Source organism: Amorphotheca resinae (assembly GCF_003019875.1).
Source record: "Amorphotheca resinae ATCC 22711 unplaced genomic scaffold M430scaffold_6, whole genome shotgun sequence".
Lineage (NCBI taxonomy): Eukaryota > Fungi > Ascomycota > Leotiomycetes > Helotiales > Amorphothecaceae > Amorphotheca > Amorphotheca resinae.
In genome coordinates, this window is record NW_020194476.1 from 1,609,593 (window position 1) to 1,628,116 (window position 18,524).

Here is an 18,524-nt window from a genome sequence, read left to right on the forward strand (position 1 = left end):
CCCCAGCCACCCCACCATTCGCAGGGTCAACTTCAGTTCTAATAACGTTGCTCCTTGCCGGAATCGATTGACAGGTCAAACTAGAGGCCGAGCAAGTGAAGAAAGGAGGCTGGTGATCAGCGATAGGTTCAATCCGCTACAACATCAATCCGGTTAAGCCATCAATTTGCCTTCCTGAGCATCCGAGACTAGAATTTTAGCGTTGCGGTCCGTCACTTTAGAAGACCAATATTCTATTCTAGATTTCTCGCCGGCTTTGAAGATGCTGTATTTCCTGCTTGAGGGTATTTGAAGTCTCGAATGTTTCTTCATGACTCTTTAATGCAGGATACAAGTACGCGCGGCACATCGAGGATGAAGTCTTGTCCAACATGTCGTCTCAAACCGATTAGACCGGAAGCCATCGCACTTCCCTTCTATACCTGCCATTTGTTCTTTTTTTTATGGATATCGCAATAATCCAATGTTGGTTTCATTCCACTTCGTTGCTGCCGCACAGCAGGTTTTCCTAGCCTCGTGTGTACCAACCACCCCTCCAGGAGGAGGTACGTCTGTCAGATATACAGCACCTATTTGCTTCTCCTTTCTCTTTTCTTAGTCAACGAAAAAGAGTATATGACGAGCCAATTCCCGATTCATTGTTCTTGATAAGTTTTTATGCCTCTCAGACCAATTTGCATTTCTGTATTCCCCTCAATATCCTTTCAACATGCGTTTCTCCATCCTTCTAGGGGTACTGGCTTCCTCCGTATACGCACAGAATCAGACATACTGTACACCAGAAGGCGGCGTTTGCTATACTGTCAACGTTCCTGTTTCTACAGCTTCTAACAACACTGGGGATATCTACTTTCAGATTAGAGGCCCGTCAACCATGTCGTGGATTGGATTAGGACAAGGAAGCTCGATGACGGGATCAAACTTATTTTTCATATACGCAGACTCTGCCGGGACCAATGTTACATTATCATCCCGGCTTGGTATAGGGAACAAGGCTCCAGCAATCGACTCTACCGCTGGAATTACGCTCCTCAGTGGCTCCGGAATAACCAACGATATGATGGTTGCAAACATCAGATGTAAGTATTGCTTCTAAGTGTCTGGTATGCGTTCGCTAATAGAGAAACAGGTTCAAACTGCAGTACATGGAGAGGGGGATCGATGAACTTCACCGATGATAGTTCAGATTGGATATGGGCCTTTAAGACTGGCTCATCGATTTCATCTGACAATATGGATGTTTCCTTGCCTATACATAACGACTGTGGCAAAATGCACTTCAATCTTCAGAATGCAGCGGGGGGTAGCAGTGCCAACCCTTTCTTAACAGCTGCAGTAGCATCGCCCTCATCTTTATCAACCTCGTCGTCTTCATCTAGTGCGGGTGAGGAGGGCCCAGCATCGGCCTTCAACGCTGTACGCATGGCGCATGGCTTGTCGGCTGCCATGGGTTTTGTTCTCTTATTCCCGTTCGGCGCCCTGGGCATTCGATTACTGAGCTTTAAGAACCTGGTATGGTGCCACGCTGGGTGGATGGTTTGCACCTACATTATCGTTCTGGGAAGTCTAGGCATGGGAGTCTGGTTAGCAGTTGTGGCTCAGCAAATTGGCACGACACATGCCATCGTCGGAATCGTGGTTATCGGAGGCTTGCTCCTGCAACCTGTTACTGGCCTGGCCCACCATCTTTTGTATAAACGCGTTGGTGGACCGAATGTTGCCACATACCCCCATATTTGGTGGGGCCGTGCAATTATCACTCTTGGTATAATCAATGGTGGCCTCGGCCTACAACTTTCGGGCAACACCACTTATAGCGAAATTACATACGGGGTTGTAGCAGGCTTCATGTGGTTGCTGTGGATGTTTGTCATCCTGGTTGCTTTCATCACGAGCAGAGAAAAGTCTGAGGCCGGCAACGACGACTTTGGCTTTGTCTCCTATAACTCCTATAACTCCTATGCCGGGAATCTGGAGGACAGCAGAAGCAACTCGTGGACGAGGCAATCCTACTCTGTCGGACATAGTCCGAACCGCCAGTCTTACCTAAATTCCGTTCATGATGCGGAGCCCAAGGTGGCAGTGGTCTTCTAAATCCAGAAGATATTATGTTTTGCTGGTTAGGAAAATTGGAGTATAGGGAGATGGTAGATTAATGGCCTGCAGTTATGTCTTGGGACGGGCCTTTTCACGGGACATGATGTACGTGATGGTTCTGGATTTGGAATTAGTGTTGGAGCAGGGGCTTTAGAATAATGATAATGAATCTTATGACATGAATGAATATTTAGGGCCATAGCTACATATCAAATCATTGATTGATTGTTGTTTCGGAAGCTACCTAAGCTGTTGAGCCTTCTGGACAGGTAGATTTTGATATGCCTGAAGATGCCTGAAATCCGATGTCGGTAGAGAGGCACGTGATTTTGTTGGAAAACATCTTGCCCAACTCGTCTGGCCGGCGGATTGCAATTCTCCTGTGGGTTCTTTCTTGATCAAGCCGTTGACATCTACATACAATAAATGTGATATGTGCTGCTAAGAAAATCCTGGACACTGGAAAAACTCAAAGTGAGAGAGCGCCTAACTACTACTACGCAGCATACAGTCGATATTCTTAGGGCTAAAGATAAATAACCGACTTCAATTTTCGACCCCACCGCGTCGCCCAGCTTTCGACGACAACGACAACGACCCTCGATCGAGATTCCCCACAACATGAGTGTCTTTCAGAATGGCGCTGCTCCCCCACGAGCGATGGACGATGAATCTGACGTCGAGGAGGAGGCTCTCGTTGCCGACTACAGAGAGCAGGTTCAATACGAAGGAATGGAAGAGTTGGAGCAAGTTACTTCGCTGAGCATTGCACAACAGGCAGACGATATACAGTCAAGACTCGCTGCTGCTGCCCAGCCTTTGGACTTCTCCCCTCCTCTCGAGGTCAAATTTGCCAGCTACGACAACTACTGCAGTCTGTTCCACTTCATCCTGAACTCTGATGGGCCTGTTGACCTTGAACCACCCTCGGTGCGCAACCCAGAAATATATGATCTATGCCAAATCTGACAGTTTTTCTAGTACTACTGGGCATGGGATGTCATTGACGAATTTATTTACCAATTCAACTCCTTCTGCGCCTACAGAAATCGCGTCGCGCGCCAAGGGACCAACGAGGAGGAGATCCAAATTCTCCGCGAAGCACCAAATACATGGGGCTGCTACAGCGTTCTCAACGTCCTATACTCTCTCATCCAGAGATCTCAGATCAACGAGCAACTTGCTGCAATGAAGCGCAATGAGGAGCCTATGGCGGTGGCCGGTGACTATGGCTCAAAACCTTTGTACCGAATGTTGGGTTATTTCTCAATCATTGGTCTCTTGAGAGTCCACTGTCTCCTCGGTGACTTCAGTCTTGCACTGAAAACACTGGATGATATTGAACTCAATAAGAAAGCCATGTTCGCCCGCGTTATGGCTGCGCACTTCACCACTTACTACTATGTCGGCTTCTCCTACATGATGATGCGACGATACGCAGATGCCATCCGCATGTTCAGCCACATCTTGATCTACGTCTCAAGAACGAAGAACTTCCAAAAGAGCGCACAATACGACTCGATTTCAAAGAAGAACGACCAGATGTACGCTCTCATCGCTATCTGCGTGGCCTTCCATCCCACCAGACTCGACGATACCATCCACACAGCTTTACGGGAGAAGTATGGTGACCAGCTCTTGAAGTTGCAGCGTGGTGGACCCGAATCCCTTCCGGTCTTTGAGGAGTTGTTCCGCTCTTCTTGCCCGAAGTTCATCTCCCCTACACCTCCGGACTTCGACAACCCAGAGCTCAACGTTGACCCCCTTGAGCACCATCTCGCCATCTTTATGGACGAGGTCAAGACCAATATGTGGAGCCCAACTGTCAAATCATACCTTCGCCTCTACACTACAATGGATCTGAAGAAGTTGGCTGGCTTCCTTGAGGTGGAGCCTGAGAAGTTGAGAAGCTGGCTGCTGGTGAACAAGCAGAGAAGCAGACAGATCCGGTGGGTGGATAATGGTCTGTTGGATGGAGAGGTTGTAGGATCCGGGGATCTTGACTATGCGATGCAGGGGGTAAGTGGCACAGATCACAGTGGCCTGGTATTTGCTGACATTCACACAGGATCTGATCCATATTTCGGAAGCCAAGGTGGGACGTAAATTGGTAGACTGGTATCTCCGCAACCTGGCTCGGACATACTAGATAGATGTTGCTCCTTGATCTCTCTCTCTCTCTCTCACGCTGGCTTTCGGGACTTTGCATGGATGGCGTATTGGATGAAAAGAGGACGGGGGGGGTGCTTATGTGTCAAAATGGCTGCTAGCCAACCCGACGGCCTTGCAAATGAGTTAAGAAAGATTCACGCATAAAATCAACAGACCAATCATGCAGATAGGAAGGCATCAAAGGCATCATTGTAGCTAGGTTGTGCTTCGTGCGCAGTATGTAGATGGTTATGTCGCGACGAGGCTGGCGGGGCTGTCACTTGTTTACTGCGTAATATTTTATGTTCCATTGCCAAGCACAGACTGTCTCTGAACCCGCTCTGGACATCGCGCCATTTCTCTCCTCCAAACCCCTCAACAACAACCCTCTCCAAAATCCACTGTGGGTGCTCGTTCGCTGACTCTGCCACCAATCGCATCCTATCGTTGAGCATCGTGGTGGTTGTGCGACGCGCCTTATCGCAGTCCGCCCCTGCCATCCTGATATAGCCATCCAAACATCTCGTCGCGGATGAATACCTAACTGGCAGGCAGTCTCTCAATTCTCTCTTCAATCCTGCTAACCTCTGGGCAGACAGGAATAATCGATGCTGTTACTTCAACTCAACTTCCCAGCTGTCTTTCGAGACTTCACTGGACCACGCGCTGTCAGAGACCCAGCGCGATAGCACCAGCCCAGCATGTCGTCGTCGTCTTCGATGAATCAACCCGCATCTCCAAACTCCCCGGTCTCACCGCTAACTCTCCCTTCTTCCGAGCCCTTTGGCACTCCACGCCTGGATCCCATAATTGAGCATGTGAAGGCAGACCATGGCCAGCGGACAAGAGCATCCACTGTCTCTGGCGTCTCTTTCAAGGGAGGTGTCAAAGGATCACAATTATCGAAAGCAAGGCCTGCAACTCGCATCCGAGAGTCGTCCCCTCCGCCACCAAGGTAGGCTCTCCCGTTTCTTTGCGTGGTCAACTGAGCGATCGAAATGCTCTAGAAGAAGCAGAAGAGAAAAGTTGGAGTGGGAGGTCCATTTGTACCGCACGGGACCTAAGGACCCCACGCCCTTTCGCATGTCTTCTGTAGCCTCTAATTCGCTTACAACTACTGTCCAAGTTCAGCGATGCAGGTGACGAAACCCCACGCGCTTTTTTGCCAGTTGGGGGCCCTTGTACAAGTAGCACACATAGCATGTCCATTTTCTAACCTCATGGAGCGATGTCGCTGACTGTAGATCCCCTAATTAGCCGATTTCAACATCATGTTTCCTTCGACAACTTCGCTGGTACAGAGCCGACAGAGAAGAACACCCTCTCCTTCACGCTCAATGCTAAGCACAAGGGATACCAGTATAAGCGAAGGTCCCGCACGTTTATGGTTGGCATAGATGAGAATGATTACTCGGATATTGCATTGCACTGGATGTTGGAGGAATTAGTTGACGATGGGGACGAGATTATTTGCCTCAGGGTCATAGATAAGGACTCTAAGATCACTAATGATCGGAATTTGGAGAGAAGGCAGTACCAGAAGGAGGCGAGGGCGCTGATGGAACGAATTCAGTCGAAGAATGACGATAGCAGGGCAATCAGTATTGTGCTGGAATTCGCTGTTGGGAAGGTCCAAAATACATTTCAGAAGATGGTTCGTAGTGTTCGAGTCTGTCCTGGTTTGCTAAAAGCAAACAACGTTTTGGATCTCTGCTAACTAGGCTACGTTACAGATCCAAATCTACGAGCCTGCGATGCTTATCGTTGGTACCCGAGGTCGAAGCCTCGGAGGTTTCCAAGGACTTGTCAGCAATCGAAATTCGTTCTCGAAGTGGTGTTTACAGTACTCTCCCATACCTGTAGTTGTCGTACGTCCCACAGAAAAGAGAATGAAGAAAAAGAAGAAGAGAGATGCAGATCCAACACGTCAAGACTACATTAGGATATTGAGGGAGAGTGGGATTAAGGAACACGAGACAGAAGCCGGGTCAGCTAACAGCACATTTGAAGAAGCGAATCATCCTGATGTTGAAGCACATGCAGTAGCTGCTGCCCTCGGTCTCCCAGCAGGATTCGATCCTACTCTACAGCCGATCATCTTTGACAATGACCGAACACTCCGGAAGGTGGATTCAGCAAGGAGTGATGTGACTAGTGCTTCACAAAGTAGTCTGGCGACTGACTCTCGACCTGCCAGTCCTGAGCTCGTGAGCAAGTCTCCCAGGTCAGGACAACAAGAAAGTCCCGGCGAAAGCGAAGACGAGTATAGTGAAGGTGAAGAAGACGATGACGAGGATGGCGAATTCGAGGCCATACCAGGACATTTACTCTTGGCTAACGCTGATGAATCGCCAGAGATTGCTAAGAGGCAAAAGCTGCACGAGATGGAGATGGCTGAAGCTGCAGCTTTGGCTGCGAGGAAGAACTCATCTGCTAGTTCTGCAGACAGCTCTGCGTCACCGCAACCTGATGCTGATGATAATGTTGAAGCCGAAGCGGAGAAGGGCAGTGCAGACATGCCCAAATAATGATGCTAACTACACTCTTGCAGCGATGATTATTAGTTCATGAACTTTCATAGGACGTTTGGCAGGGGGATCTATTTGGACGGTGACGGCGTAATATTCAGCGGAGCCTTCTGTCCTTCACTACTCAATTGAAGCATTTGAAAGGATTTCTGACCGTGGGGTCAACCTTGTGATGCCATGACCCTGTGTTCCTTGCACAACATCTGAACCATGAAGAAGATCTTGTGCAAGGTAAGAGTATACGTGATATGGATCTTTGCCCCTGACTACCTATCTTTTAGTTAGGTACCTTGTGTAGTTCCCAGGTACCATGTTGGGTCCCAGCGTTTCTATCCCCTGGAGCCAGTACACATTCTGACGCCCCTGTCCAGATTTTACTAATTAACATGGCGGCCTGCTCAGACCCAGAACCTTCTCGTACAGTACAATGCAGTACCGCTGGAGGGTCCTCGATACGTACTCCATAAATACGAAAGTTGCTTAAAATAGAGCAGAGCATGACGCTAACGAAAGACAGCCGAACACTCGGACTCGGGTCTCATGAATGTCCTCTTTCTTTCTCCTTTCTCAACGACATCATATCTCTCTTCCTCACAATCCTCTTCCTTATTTACTTCGTTCGTTATTAATTCAAAGTGGCCTCACTCGCTCGGCCCATTCACCTGAAGATCTCGAGGCTGAGGAAGCGAAGGAGGTTGTAGCGTTCACGAGGAAACGGTTTGCTTAGGAATACGCTATCGAATTCCGGCAGGGCGTCAACAACAAACCCAGCAAGGCAGAGGAGGCTGGAGAACAAACGAAACCTTTCGACCCACGCTTGAGATACGGATATATTGCATACACCGCAGAGAGGATTTCGGCATTGCCTGGCAAAAAATTGGAACGATTTGAGACGATTTGAGAAGCGTCAACAAACAAGATGATGGCCTCCCGGTCTTTACTGATATGTTCCATAATCCTCGTTCTCCTCTCGACTTTCACAACAGCATGGCCTTGGCCCCGATGGCTTCCGGAGTTAGACACTCTGGTTGTTAGGGATAATACAGATACCGCAAGTGGTGAGTAAAACCAGTAACGAGTTCTACTGAAAGCCTACGGCCTATTGACATTCCCCAGCCACAGCAACAGAGACAAAATCGAGCGCTCCAACCAAGACGGACTCAGCGTCAGCATCTCAATCAGCATCTCAGTCGGCATCCCAATCAGCATCTCAATCAGATTCAAAATCAGATTCACAAACACAATCTGCGGCAGCGTCAACGACTCAATCTCAATCTGAATCAGCGTCACAATCCGCCTCACTCGATATACAGACCATAATATCCTCCGGGAAAACCATCGCTGTTACGAAAACCATCCAGCCTTCTGCCACCAAATCTGCCTCCGTCTCACTCGATATCCAGACCATAATATCCTCCGGGAAAACCATTGCTGTTACGAAAACCATCACACCTTCAGAAAGCAAATCTGGCGTTCACCACACTACTCAATATGATCCAAACCTACCTGCAGGCGGCATCTCCATGATCACACCAGCCGTGATCTCTGGCCCGCAATACTACAAAATTGGAGAATTTGTCACGTTCGTATGGAACTATACCAATGTACTGGCCACACCAACAGCCGTTAATGTCATGGCGACCTGTACCGCAAACCAACAGCTTTATACCCTAGCTGCAAACCAAACAGTGGGCAACTCAACGGGAGCTGTGACTTGGGATACGGGTGCGTACCAAGCGACTGCAGTGCAGGACCCGTTGTTAACGGAGACCTATACCCTTATTATTTACGATGCTGCATCGAGTATAAGTGCCACGGCCCAGCCCGGCTATTTGGCCGTCTACAATCAGTATACGTTTGGGATGTATTCGCCGCAGCCCTATACACCTCTGAATGAATACATCTGTGCTACTTGCAGTGGTGCGTTGAGTGATATGGAAAGAAGAGCTCTGGGAATGGTGTTCGGTATGGGCCTCATTACTATCTTGAGTTTCACGTGGTTTGTTGGTGGGTTGGGTGTGATTTGGTGATCTGGTGAAACGGCGAAGGCAAAATAGGGTTGTGGGATTGGTGTTGAATGTGCTTATTTACGCTCCTTACATGGTTGGGGTATGGTGTTTGGGAATACTTACGAATGTATTATGGGATGAAGATTGCATAGATAGCGGCACATAGTAAAATATGTAATGAGAATGGAGACCAACCATGAATTTATGTCCAATTGATAATTATGTCTAACACTTGAATTACTTATCTTCCCCATCCTCAGTTTAGTAACTTTTTGGATGGCCCGCTTCTCGATATTCATATGATCGGGTATTGCTTGGGTCGCCCACCCCCCTATACACCTCCACTCCATCCCTAAATAAGCTTCAATGAAAATCCACCCCCCTTCTCCTCATCCTCCCTCCCAGCGAAAATACCACTAAAATCCGTCGCCTTGATCTCCGGCACGTTACCTCTAACCGGCGCATTGGGCGTCCCTCTCCTCCGTCTTTTCTCCTGTCCCGCTTTACTGGGGAACGTAGGGAACATCTCCGTACTTTTAGGCTTTGGATCCTCCTTGAAGAAAGGATGCTCCAGGACCTCCTTTGCCGTCGGTCTCCTCGCCGGATTCAACTCTAACAACGAAACTAAGAGAGAGCTCCCAGCAGAGGTCAGGAAGGGGAATTTAGCGCGCAGGACAGAGCCCTGGGTGACGGGGTTCTTTGGGAGGCGGAGAGAGCGAGCGTTGGGGAGGCGTTTGAAGCCGGGCCAGGACTCCTCGGTCGGTATCCCGCATAGCTCGAAGATCTTGGACAGCTCGTCGACTTCGTTCTTCCCTTGCAGTAGAGGCTCCTTGGTGAGTAGTTCCCCGAATATGCATCCTACACTCCACATATCTATCGCGGTGCCGTACCTCTCTGCTCCGAGTAACAGCTCAGGGGCGCGGTACCAAAGGGTGACTACTAGCTGGGTCATCTTGGGAGGAGGGTCTCCGAAATACCGCGCCATGCCAAAGTCTGCAATTTTGAGGACGCCGCGGTTATTGAGCAGGAGGTTGGAGGTTTTGAGATCTCGGTGTAGGATCCAGTTGTCGTGTAGGTAAGAGACGCCGGATGTAAGTTGCAGCAGAAGGGTCTTGACTTCAGAATTTAAGAAGGGTTCGTTCATGTCTTCTAGGAGGGTCTTGAGGTCATGTTCGAGAAAGTCGAGCACGAGGAAGATACTATACAGTCTGTGTCAGCAATGATGATCTTGTAATAGGAGATGGAAGGAGAGAACTCACTTCTCAATCTTACTCGTATCCTCCCCGACAACCACCTCCCTTAAGGTCACGATATTTGGATGAGCACAATCCATCAGTGTCTGTATCTCCCTCAACCCAGTAACTGGTATCCCATCCTGCGCATTATCCATCTTCAGCCTCTTCAATGCAACGACCTTCCCCGTAATCGAATCCTTTGCCCGTGAAACCCACCCGTAGGCCCCCTCCTCAATATCGTTCAGCTTCTCGAAATCCTCCACACTCCTACATTTCTTCCACTCCGGCGCCGGAAATCGCAAGAGCTTCGCCGGGCGCGGTTCTTCTTCAGCCACCGGTTCTCGAGGCTCTGGTGACAATTTCCGCCGCTTCGCAGGCCTCGAGGAGAGCTCTGCATCTTGAGACTGTGTCTCTGCTGCTGCCGCAGCTTGCGCAGCTTCGCGTTCCCGTGCAGCAGCTTCGTCTGCCTTGCGCTGCTTTTCGGCTTTCAATCGTTTCTTCTCTTCTTTTTCGCGTTTGCGCTGTGCCTCAAGAGCTGCATCCTCCTCATCATCGGCCCAGCGAGACTTCATCTTGCTTGTCATCGTTGTATCATTTGGTTGTTGTGGGGTGGATGTGATGTAAGGTGCGTAGACGCGGTCCGTCCATCCAAAATATTTTTCGGGAATCACCAGCGAAGCTTCCCCAGTTTTCGCAACGTCCAACTTCTATCAAAGATAGATGGGGAATGCGAGCGGTGACATTGGATGAAGACCGCAATGAGGTCAATTATTTCCGTCCAAGCGCGTAATTGCTTGCGCAGTGCTTCGCGCTTGAAATACAGCCCAACTCGCTCTTCCATAAGATGGTCGTCGTCAGAAGCACGGCAATGGTCGACACCCCTTGCAAAGCAGCTCTCTGAAGCTATTACGGTATAAACTCCAGATTCCAGCTTGTATGTACATATTAGCTAATTGGTTTACCAGGCTACTGGACCAGTTCCTCTGGCATCTTTTATGCGAATGTGCTTAACGTCCGACCTGGGGGGCTATTACACGACGAAACAGGAAGGGCGAGACCAATTCGGGCAAAAAGGGGATTTTATTACATCTCCCGAAATATCACAGATCTTTGGAGAGCTGATCGGCGTCTGGTTCGTCGCAGAATGGATGGCGCAGGGTCGAAAGAGCAAGGGCGTGGAGTTGGTGGAAATAGGTCCTGGAAGAGGGACATTGATGGATGATATGTTACGAGTATGCTACAAGATGTCAATATCTCTCCCGAATCTCACACTGATGTTTCTCGTAGACAATCCGAAATTTCAGCATGGCCTCGAGTATTGAAGCTGTATACATGGTAGAGGCAAGCCCGGCGTTGAGAGAGACGCAGCAGAAGCTCCTCTGCGGAGATGCCCCAATGACCGAAACGGACATTGGATATCAAAGCACAAGTAAATATGCAAACATTCCAATAATTTGGACAGAAAACATACGTTATGTCCCATCAGGTCAGCCCTTCCCATGTCAACCATCAACTACCACTGACGCTCAGATCAGATGTTAATAAGACTCCCTTTATTGTGGCTCATGAATTTTTTGATGCCCTTCCAATTCACGCTTTTCAATCCGTAGCGCCATCAGAGTCATTCCAGAATACGATCCAAACTCCCACAGGCGAGCATGTTCTCACCCCCGAAGCAGCAAAGAGTCGACAGGCCAAAGAACCTCAATGGCGAGAACTGGTCGTCTCTCCTGCCCCTCCCGACGAGATTCACACCACCACATCAGCACAGTCCTCCGACCCACCCCCAGAATTCCAACTCACTTTGGCCAAGGCTTCTACGCCGCACAGTCTCTACCTCCCAGAGATCTCAGAGCGTTACCGAGCTCTAAAAGCGACCCCCGGCTCCTTGATTGAGATCTCACCTGAATCGCATGCTTACGTGCAGGACTTTGCTCGGCGGATAGGCGGCACAACCGCCGAGCCCAAGCCACGGCCTTCCGGCGCAGCAATCATCCTCGATTACGGGCCCGCGGACACCATCCCCATCAACTCCCTTCGGGGAATCAGAGAACACAAGAGGGTCTCTCCACTCAGCTCCCCTGGGCTGGTAGACTTATCAGCAGATGTGGATTTCGTGGCCTTGGCGGAAGCGGCCATTGGCGCCTCTCCAGGGGTCGAAGTACATGGGCCAGTAGAGCAGGGTATGTTCTTGTTGAGTATGGGGATTAAGGAGAGGGCGGAGATGTTGATGAAGGGGTTGGGAAGCGATGAGGATAAGAGACAGAGGGTGGAGAGTTCCTGGAAGAGGTTGGTGGATCGACATAAGAATGGAATGGGAAGGATCTATAAGGCTATGGCGATTGTACCTGAGAGTGGAGGATCTAGAAGGCCGGTTGGATTCGGTGGTGACGTACCGGCTTGAGAAGATAAACGAGAGGCTGCGTGTAGGAGCAAGTGTATATTGTAAATAGCGTGTGGAGGAGATAAAAATGTATATTACTTGGCGAGTGAAGTCTGTATATCAAGGTACCGTGCTGACGGCGCTCAGCAGAGAAACCAAAAATATACTTCAAACAAGGATTCAAAAAATGCCCCCAAAGAAGGGCGGTGGTCATACCAGACAGCTGTTAGCACCGCAAGAGCGTCAACTCCATCGTGCTCCGAACCATGGAGGCTGATACAGCTCCCAACCCGTTTCGGTCGGGACCGTCACAGAGAAATAGGGGTATGATTTGGCAAGCGAACTACCACTTCAAGAACAACACCCTCTCCATATCATTCTTTTCTTCCAACCAATTCAAAAACATGTTTATTGCTTAAATTATCATTTGAATAAATACCGCGCCGAGACACTCTACAACGACATAATCTCCCTACGAGTTTGAAAAGCCCTTTACTCTGAGGCTCGCTCAACTCCATCTCAACGATGATTAGAGCAAAACAGTGGGACCAAGCAAGAAACGCATCCTAATCTGGAATTGAAAGTTTGTTATGCTATTGTTGTGATGGACAGGATTCCCAAACTCGAAGCTCTGCCTCAAGAGCTCTTCGGGATGGAAGAACGATTGCATTTTAAGGGGTAGATCGCCCGCCTATAGGACTCATGAGAGCATTCCTACGTACATACGGCTTTTGGGAGGGACTAAAAAAAGAGATCCAACTTCATACCTGTACACTCATAATTCATAACAGCACTGGGATAAGTAGTATGTATGTGCCTATCTCCAAGTGTCGACCATTGCTTGCCGATCACGAGAAATGACAGTATTAAATTCATAGCGCTGCAAATCAAGTTCCTGCTTGAATGACGGCACTGTGCTAAGACATTCGTATACGAATGATAATTCGAATAGGTCTCTGGGTATATCGGACATACATGTTTCCAATCCTGCAAGACTATGCTCAGTAACTCCAATCTTGTGTCCCATATCTCATGAGAAGCGCGAGCAGACGCTCGCCGCTTCATAATGCATACAATAAAAAATACATCCATACAAAAAATTACAGATTCTAAGGCCCCGCATAGCCTATGTTCTCCCTATCGTCATCAATCACTCTACCATACCTGTGATTCCCATATCAGTATATCTCATAAGGAAAGAAAGAAAGGAGGACTCACTCTAGTAATAGTCTGAAGAACCAGACTTCTAAATCCTCATTCCTCAACACCTTATCCGCCCACTCTCTCCCCTGAAGCGCTATCCGTTCTGCCTCTGCTTTTCCCGAAGATTCGCCCGCAAACCATCTTACAGCCTCCACCCACTCATCACCTCTTAGACTCAATGGGATGAAATGCACCCATGGTTTCAACCATTCCTCATGCCACTCTCTGAAGATGGCCAATTTATATACTAAGCTCCTGCTCTTCAGAAACGCGTAGAATCTCCCGCTGAATGCATTGCCATCTATATCAAGCAGGTACTTATATTTCCACGCATCTTGTTGCTTGGCAGCCTCTTTCACATCGAAGAACTCATGCTGTGCGTCGCAATCTCCTGGATCGCATTGCCCGATGTAGGAGAAGAAGATGTCGAAGATTTCTCTGAAATCGCTTCGCGGCACTTCCTTGACCTGCCAGTCCTCATGAGACTCCTCCCCTCGATTTATAAGGATCTTTGCCCGGTCAACAGCATTAACTTTTGTCACGACTCTCTGGCGGTGTTGACGTCTCCATCCACCATCTCGACTGAAACCACCGGTTGTAGAGCCTCTCCAGTACATCTTGTCTTCTTTCTCGGTCCAGTTCATGTCGGCTGCTTCTTCGTAAGGTACCTTACCATACCAATACCATGGAGATGGATAGAGAATGTCGGAATAGGAGGATATTTTGGACTGGGAGAAGATGGGGAAGAGGTCATGGACAATATTGAATGCATTCGGGCGGTCAAAGAATCCATATGTCTCGCTGAAAGATGGCGATTGGCAGATGTCTGAGAATGCGGTCTGGTTATAAATAAAGCCCAATTCACCGACGGCGTAGCTCTCAAAGTTATCTTTCTTGGGACCATCTTCTAGTGCCCTCGCAGGACTGTCTGGTGGGCATGACATCCTTGAATGTGTCCAAGTCGGCTGATGGGCAAACGTGTTGAATCGTGTCGTCTTGTATTCCACAATGTACGATCCGTCGTTAACATCTGGGGGCCGAGGGGACCATGAGTTCCTTGGATTGGGAACCGAATTCGCCGCTGGCATTGCAACATTCTTCGCAGTGGCTACCAGTCTCGTAAGGTCGTCATATGGTACAATTACGCGAGGTTCGTCGTGGATGTTGAAGCAGAGGTCCATATCCGGTAAATATTGGATAAACTTCCTCATCATCCCTTGCGTAGCCTCCTGCTGCCATTCGCCCCCACCTTGCATCCTCGCGACCTCCCCATTCCTAATCATTAAATTTAACAGATTATTATTAAACCCCTGTGCTTCTCGCGCCCGCCCCCTTATTGTCGAAGGCTTGAGTCCCCAGAAGGGAGTCAAGGACTGGTGGATCGAATCATACTCGTCGATCAATTGAACGCCCCTCGCTTTGGCAAAGTTGTACCACTTATCAAAGTTCGGCGGAGGGGGTATGCCATATCGCCGTCGGTACTCTTTAACTGCCTCCCCCAAAGATTTCGACTGCCTTTGTAATGTTTCCTCGAAGTTTCTCTCGGCGTCCTTGGACAGTTGCCATATCGGGTGGCTTTGGCCAAGGTGATACGGCTCTGGCTTCGCAGTATCGGCAGCAGGAGTCTGCGCAGAAGCCAGCTTCGGTGCTTTGGGTATCGGACTGTGCTTCTTAATACTTGTTGGGATTGAGGGCGCCCGCAGGCAGTATATCGAGAAGGCAATGAAGGTGAGCAACGCAATCAAAGTCGTAACGAACTGCCGCGACCGCATTCTTCTCCTCGTTCTCATGACAACAGCGTGAAAGGAGGGGAACTTCGAATCGTCATGGCGCTGGAACAGCGAAGGTGAAGGGCGTGCAAACATGTTTCCGCAGTGTCGGGGGTCCCTCAAGTACTTGAACTTGATTGCCGCGGGACGTGTGGCCCCTGGTCCAAATCTATTCTAGATCCTTGCTCTGGGGACGCTGTCGGGATCCCGCGTGTACACCGGACTGTGTCGCGAACCTGCATGGGAGCCGGTGGAAGAACAATTGAGAGAAAGGAAGCAGGATAATGCTTCCAGCTTGAGTCGTTGGCTGGAGGAGTATCCCAAAATTGTTCGCCCTTGATTTTAGCCTCTCATCATGTGCCTGAGGGCCCTTGCCACGGACCTTCTAGAACAGGGCCCGTCGTCCTGTCAAGTGCGGCTCACGGGTGCGCCTAATAAAAGGGAGAATGATTTCGGCAAATGTTGCTTCAACCCCAACCAACGACGGTGAGTGGTCTGGGGAGGGGGATGGGGGAGGGGGAGGGGAGAGAGAGGATGCGAGTATCAGAATGATTTCCGATCAATTGGATAACTGCTGGATAAGTTCGAACTGTATGCATTACAGAGTCTGGAATCTTACTGTCCGGAGGTTGGCATCTTCGGTAAATTCCTTGGCTCTCCTCGAGGACCCTTCCAACATCGAGTGGTAAATTCTGGAAAAGCCAATATTGACGACGGCTTGGAAGATCCAAAAGGATATATGAAGGTATGCATCGAAGTGGATAGGAAGTTTACTCTTCTTCTCTTTTGAGTACAGTACATTGCACAATCTATTATTCCCGTGGGCTATCATGAAACCATGAGGCATGAGCAGTGATCGTTTTAGCATGCCAAGCTGCCTTTCCACCAGACTGCCCACTGGCCCGCCGAAATCCCTGCTGGGCGTCCACTCTCGTGAGCCGAAGCAGGGTGATCAATAAGCAAATCAAAGTAACGTGCAATGATAATACAGTTGGGAGATCACGAGTTTAATTAACTGTTGATGCAGAGCTATCTATCCTTCTTTCAAGGACTTCGAATCTTGCATAAGCAAGAAAACATAGGGTATCATCTGCTCGAGGCGCTGGATATTACTCCAGGCTCGGCACTAGATAGGTACATGCTCATGATACTCCAAACGCCCCCTTTATATGCCGTCTAGTAGAAGAAACCAATGATCTTTCCTGCAACGTGCTTGCGTCTGGCCTCCTCGTGGTCCATGATACCGGCCGAGGTGGTGAGCACAATGTAACCGAATTGACGGGATGGCAGGAGCTTGACAACCCACTCCTCGAGATCGGTGAGACGGACGTTGTAGCGGGGAGAGATGACACCAGTCTTGTTAAGACTATCAATTAAAATTAGCAACCACCGTCGTGTCCTCCGTTTCAATGTGGGACTCTTACCGGCCGTTCAACTGGATGACAATCTTGCCAGAGCGGTGGTCATCGACCTCCTCGAACTCGCCAATGTAACCTTAAAAATAATCAGTATGTTGCGAAAGATTAAACGTATAACATCAGGAAAGTAGTCAGAGAACGTGTAAGATCTTCGCAAGATATAATATATCGGCAACTTAAAGGACTATGGTCGTAGGCATTGAGACCGTCATCTAGTTATCATGCCGAATAGGATGAATGAAATCCATTGGTTACATACCGTGCTTCTGCATGACAGAGAGGAACTTGACGATGACCTTGGAGCTGGGTCGGATGAGAACTTGGCGCTTTCCAGACTTCTCGGCGTTGTTGATGGCGTTGAGCGCATCGTTGAGGACTGAAGTTCTAACCATTTTGGCGGATTGAGATTCTCAAATCGTGGACTTGGAAATGAGGTATCTGCGGAAGCTGTTGTTAGCCTTCATGGGCTCTGAGCATGGAGAGTGCCCTCATGATTGACAAGAGGGTTCTTCAGCTCGTCGAAAAGGAGAAGAGTAGTGTCGACATCTTTCAATTGCTTTGGTCGCATCGCAAGTTGAGTAGATGTCGATTCTCTCTCTGCCTATCATGAAGGACACTCGAATATATAACTTGAAGGCATATATGTATACATACCTCGAAAAAGTCTGTGGTGTTGATTGTGAAAAAGAAAATTTCGAGCTTGAAATCGTGAGGCCACGCTTTAGTCAATTTTCGACTGTGCGCGCTTACCTAAGCGGAAGTCTAAGAGCTCCTGTTTAGGCGAGCCCTCACACAACCAACTGAAATTCAGTAAAGTTCGCTTTGATAACTCATCCTCTTATCCCATTTTCTCTTTGCCTTGACAAAAGAGAAAACAAGGAGAGAAAAACCCAGTTTTTTGAGGACCCTCACCTTCCATTCACGATGGTATGTACAGAATCAATTCCTGAGTAAATTCTACTCAGGCGCAAGCAATCGCACGAGTTCGAACAGCCAGTGCCTCCACAAGGCGCTCTTGAAGTTTGACAATATACTAACATTGAACTCCTATAGTCCGACACTGAAGAACCCACCTCCCCCGTCGCCGAGGTCGCCGAGGCCGACGAAGTTGAAGTCTCTGGAGATGCCGCATCCAAGGGTCAAATGTCCGTTCTCGATGCTTTGAAGGGCGTTCTCAAGCTTGCGCTGATGCACGATGGTCTTGCCCGTGGTCTGCGTGAGGCTTCCAAGGCTCTGGACAGACGCCAAGCACACATGTGCGTCTTGAACGAGGCTTGCGAAGAGGAGGCGTACAAGAAGTTGGTTGTTGCGCTATGCTCAGAGCACAAGATCCCCTTGATCAAGGTTCCTGATGGAAAGCAATTGGGCGAGTGGGCTGGTTTGTGTAAGTTAGCTCTACACCGGTATTCAAGCCAACGTTACTGACGAGTATTTATAGGTGTGTTGGACCGTGAGGGAAACGCACGCAAGGTTGTCAACTGCTCTTGCGTTGTTGTCAAGGATTGGGGTGAGGAGTCCCAGGAGCGATCCATCCTCCTCAACTACTTCCAGACCGAGCAGTAAGAAAATCATGGTGGACAATGGAGTTTGCTTGCAGCGGATAGACATTTGGCCATAAGCTGGGGCTTTCTTACAATGTACTCTACTTGGATGCATGTCGGCGGGGAATGAAAATCGCATATGGGCGCCACTTGTCTGTGAAACTCGACGTGCCATGTTTTATGATTGTTC

General features: G+C 49.0%; 10 protein-coding genes across 10 annotated transcripts; 6 read left to right on the forward strand and 4 right to left on the reverse strand.

Annotated features, from left to right (window-relative positions):
• Positions 1 to 709: 709 nt before the first annotated feature.
• Positions 710 to 2,094, forward strand: M430DRAFT_28152 (hypothetical protein; the record flags this gene model as incomplete). Its single annotated transcript, XM_024865763.1, has 2 exons — positions 710 to 1,079; positions 1,130 to 2,094. The coding sequence occupies 2 exons, from the start codon at positions 710 to 712 to the stop codon at positions 2,092 to 2,094; spliced, it is 1,335 nt and encodes a 444-aa protein (XP_024721100.1).
• A 624-nt stretch (positions 2,095 to 2,718) lies between these two features.
• M430DRAFT_102074 (hypothetical protein) lies at positions 2,719 to 4,246 on the forward strand (the record flags this gene model as incomplete). The annotated part of the gene is made up of 3 exons (XM_024860763.1): positions 2,719 to 3,027; positions 3,079 to 4,116; positions 4,166 to 4,246. 3 exons carry the CDS (start codon positions 2,719 to 2,721, stop codon positions 4,244 to 4,246), a joined length of 1,428 nt encoding a protein of 475 aa, XP_024721101.1.
• A 91-nt stretch (positions 4,247 to 4,337) lies between these two features.
• On the reverse strand, positions 4,338 to 4,914 carry M430DRAFT_243452 (hypothetical protein). Its single transcript, XM_024865048.1, has one exon. The coding sequence runs from the start codon at positions 4,746 to 4,748 to the stop codon at positions 4,428 to 4,430; it is 321 nt and encodes a 106-aa protein (XP_024721102.1). The 5' UTR covers positions 4,749 to 4,914; the 3' UTR covers positions 4,338 to 4,427.
• M430DRAFT_243453 (hypothetical protein) lies at positions 4,915 to 6,911 on the forward strand. The gene is made up of 3 exons (XM_024865049.1): positions 4,915 to 5,203; positions 5,493 to 5,902; positions 5,982 to 6,911. The coding sequence occupies exons 1-3, from the start codon at positions 5,080 to 5,082 to the stop codon at positions 6,774 to 6,776; spliced, it is 1,329 nt and encodes a 442-aa protein (XP_024721103.1). The 5' UTR covers positions 4,915 to 5,079; the 3' UTR covers positions 6,777 to 6,911.
• Positions 6,912 to 7,695: 784 nt separating this feature from the next.
• On the forward strand, positions 7,696 to 8,806 carry M430DRAFT_50744 (hypothetical protein; the record flags this gene model as incomplete). Its single annotated transcript, XM_024868167.1, has 2 exons — positions 7,696 to 7,834; positions 7,905 to 8,806. The coding sequence occupies 2 exons, from the start codon at positions 7,696 to 7,698 to the stop codon at positions 8,804 to 8,806; spliced, it is 1,041 nt and encodes a 346-aa protein (XP_024721104.1).
• Positions 8,807 to 9,137: 331 nt separating this feature from the next.
• M430DRAFT_19349 (hypothetical protein) lies at positions 9,138 to 10,592 on the reverse strand (the record flags this gene model as incomplete). Its single annotated transcript, XM_024864055.1, has 2 exons — positions 9,138 to 9,984; positions 10,045 to 10,592. 2 exons carry the CDS (start codon positions 10,590 to 10,592, stop codon positions 9,138 to 9,140), a joined length of 1,395 nt encoding a protein of 464 aa, XP_024721105.1.
• A 423-nt stretch (positions 10,593 to 11,015) lies between these two features.
• On the forward strand, positions 11,016 to 12,424 carry M430DRAFT_28157 (hypothetical protein; the record flags this gene model as incomplete). Its single annotated transcript, XM_024865764.1, has 3 exons — positions 11,016 to 11,252; positions 11,308 to 11,506; positions 11,556 to 12,424. The coding sequence occupies 3 exons, from the start codon at positions 11,016 to 11,018 to the stop codon at positions 12,422 to 12,424; spliced, it is 1,305 nt and encodes a 434-aa protein (XP_024721106.1).
• An 838-nt stretch (positions 12,425 to 13,262) lies between these two features.
• Positions 13,263 to 15,880, reverse strand: M430DRAFT_66751 (glycosyltransferase family 90 protein). Its single transcript, XM_024869243.1, has 2 exons — positions 13,622 to 15,880; positions 13,263 to 13,567 (listed from the first exon to the last, which is right to left on the reverse strand). Exons 1-2 carry the CDS (start codon positions 15,469 to 15,471, stop codon positions 13,513 to 13,515), a joined length of 1,905 nt encoding a protein of 634 aa, XP_024721107.1. The 5' UTR covers positions 15,472 to 15,880; the 3' UTR covers positions 13,263 to 13,512.
• A 575-nt stretch (positions 15,881 to 16,455) lies between these two features.
• Positions 16,456 to 17,467, reverse strand: M430DRAFT_121577 (hypothetical protein). Its single transcript, XM_024861808.1, has 3 exons — positions 17,053 to 17,467; positions 16,800 to 16,869; positions 16,456 to 16,741 (listed from the first exon to the last, which is right to left on the reverse strand). The coding sequence occupies exons 1-3, from the start codon at positions 17,183 to 17,185 to the stop codon at positions 16,552 to 16,554; spliced, it is 393 nt and encodes a 130-aa protein (XP_024721108.1). The 5' UTR covers positions 17,186 to 17,467; the 3' UTR covers positions 16,456 to 16,551.
• Positions 17,468 to 17,717: 250 nt separating this feature from the next.
• Positions 17,718 to 18,356, forward strand: M430DRAFT_28160 (hypothetical protein; the record flags this gene model as incomplete). Its single annotated transcript, XM_024865765.1, has 3 exons — positions 17,718 to 17,720; positions 17,847 to 18,177; positions 18,232 to 18,356. 3 exons carry the CDS (start codon positions 17,718 to 17,720, stop codon positions 18,354 to 18,356), a joined length of 459 nt encoding a protein of 152 aa, XP_024721109.1.
• Between the last annotated feature and the right edge of the window lie 168 nt (positions 18,357 to 18,524).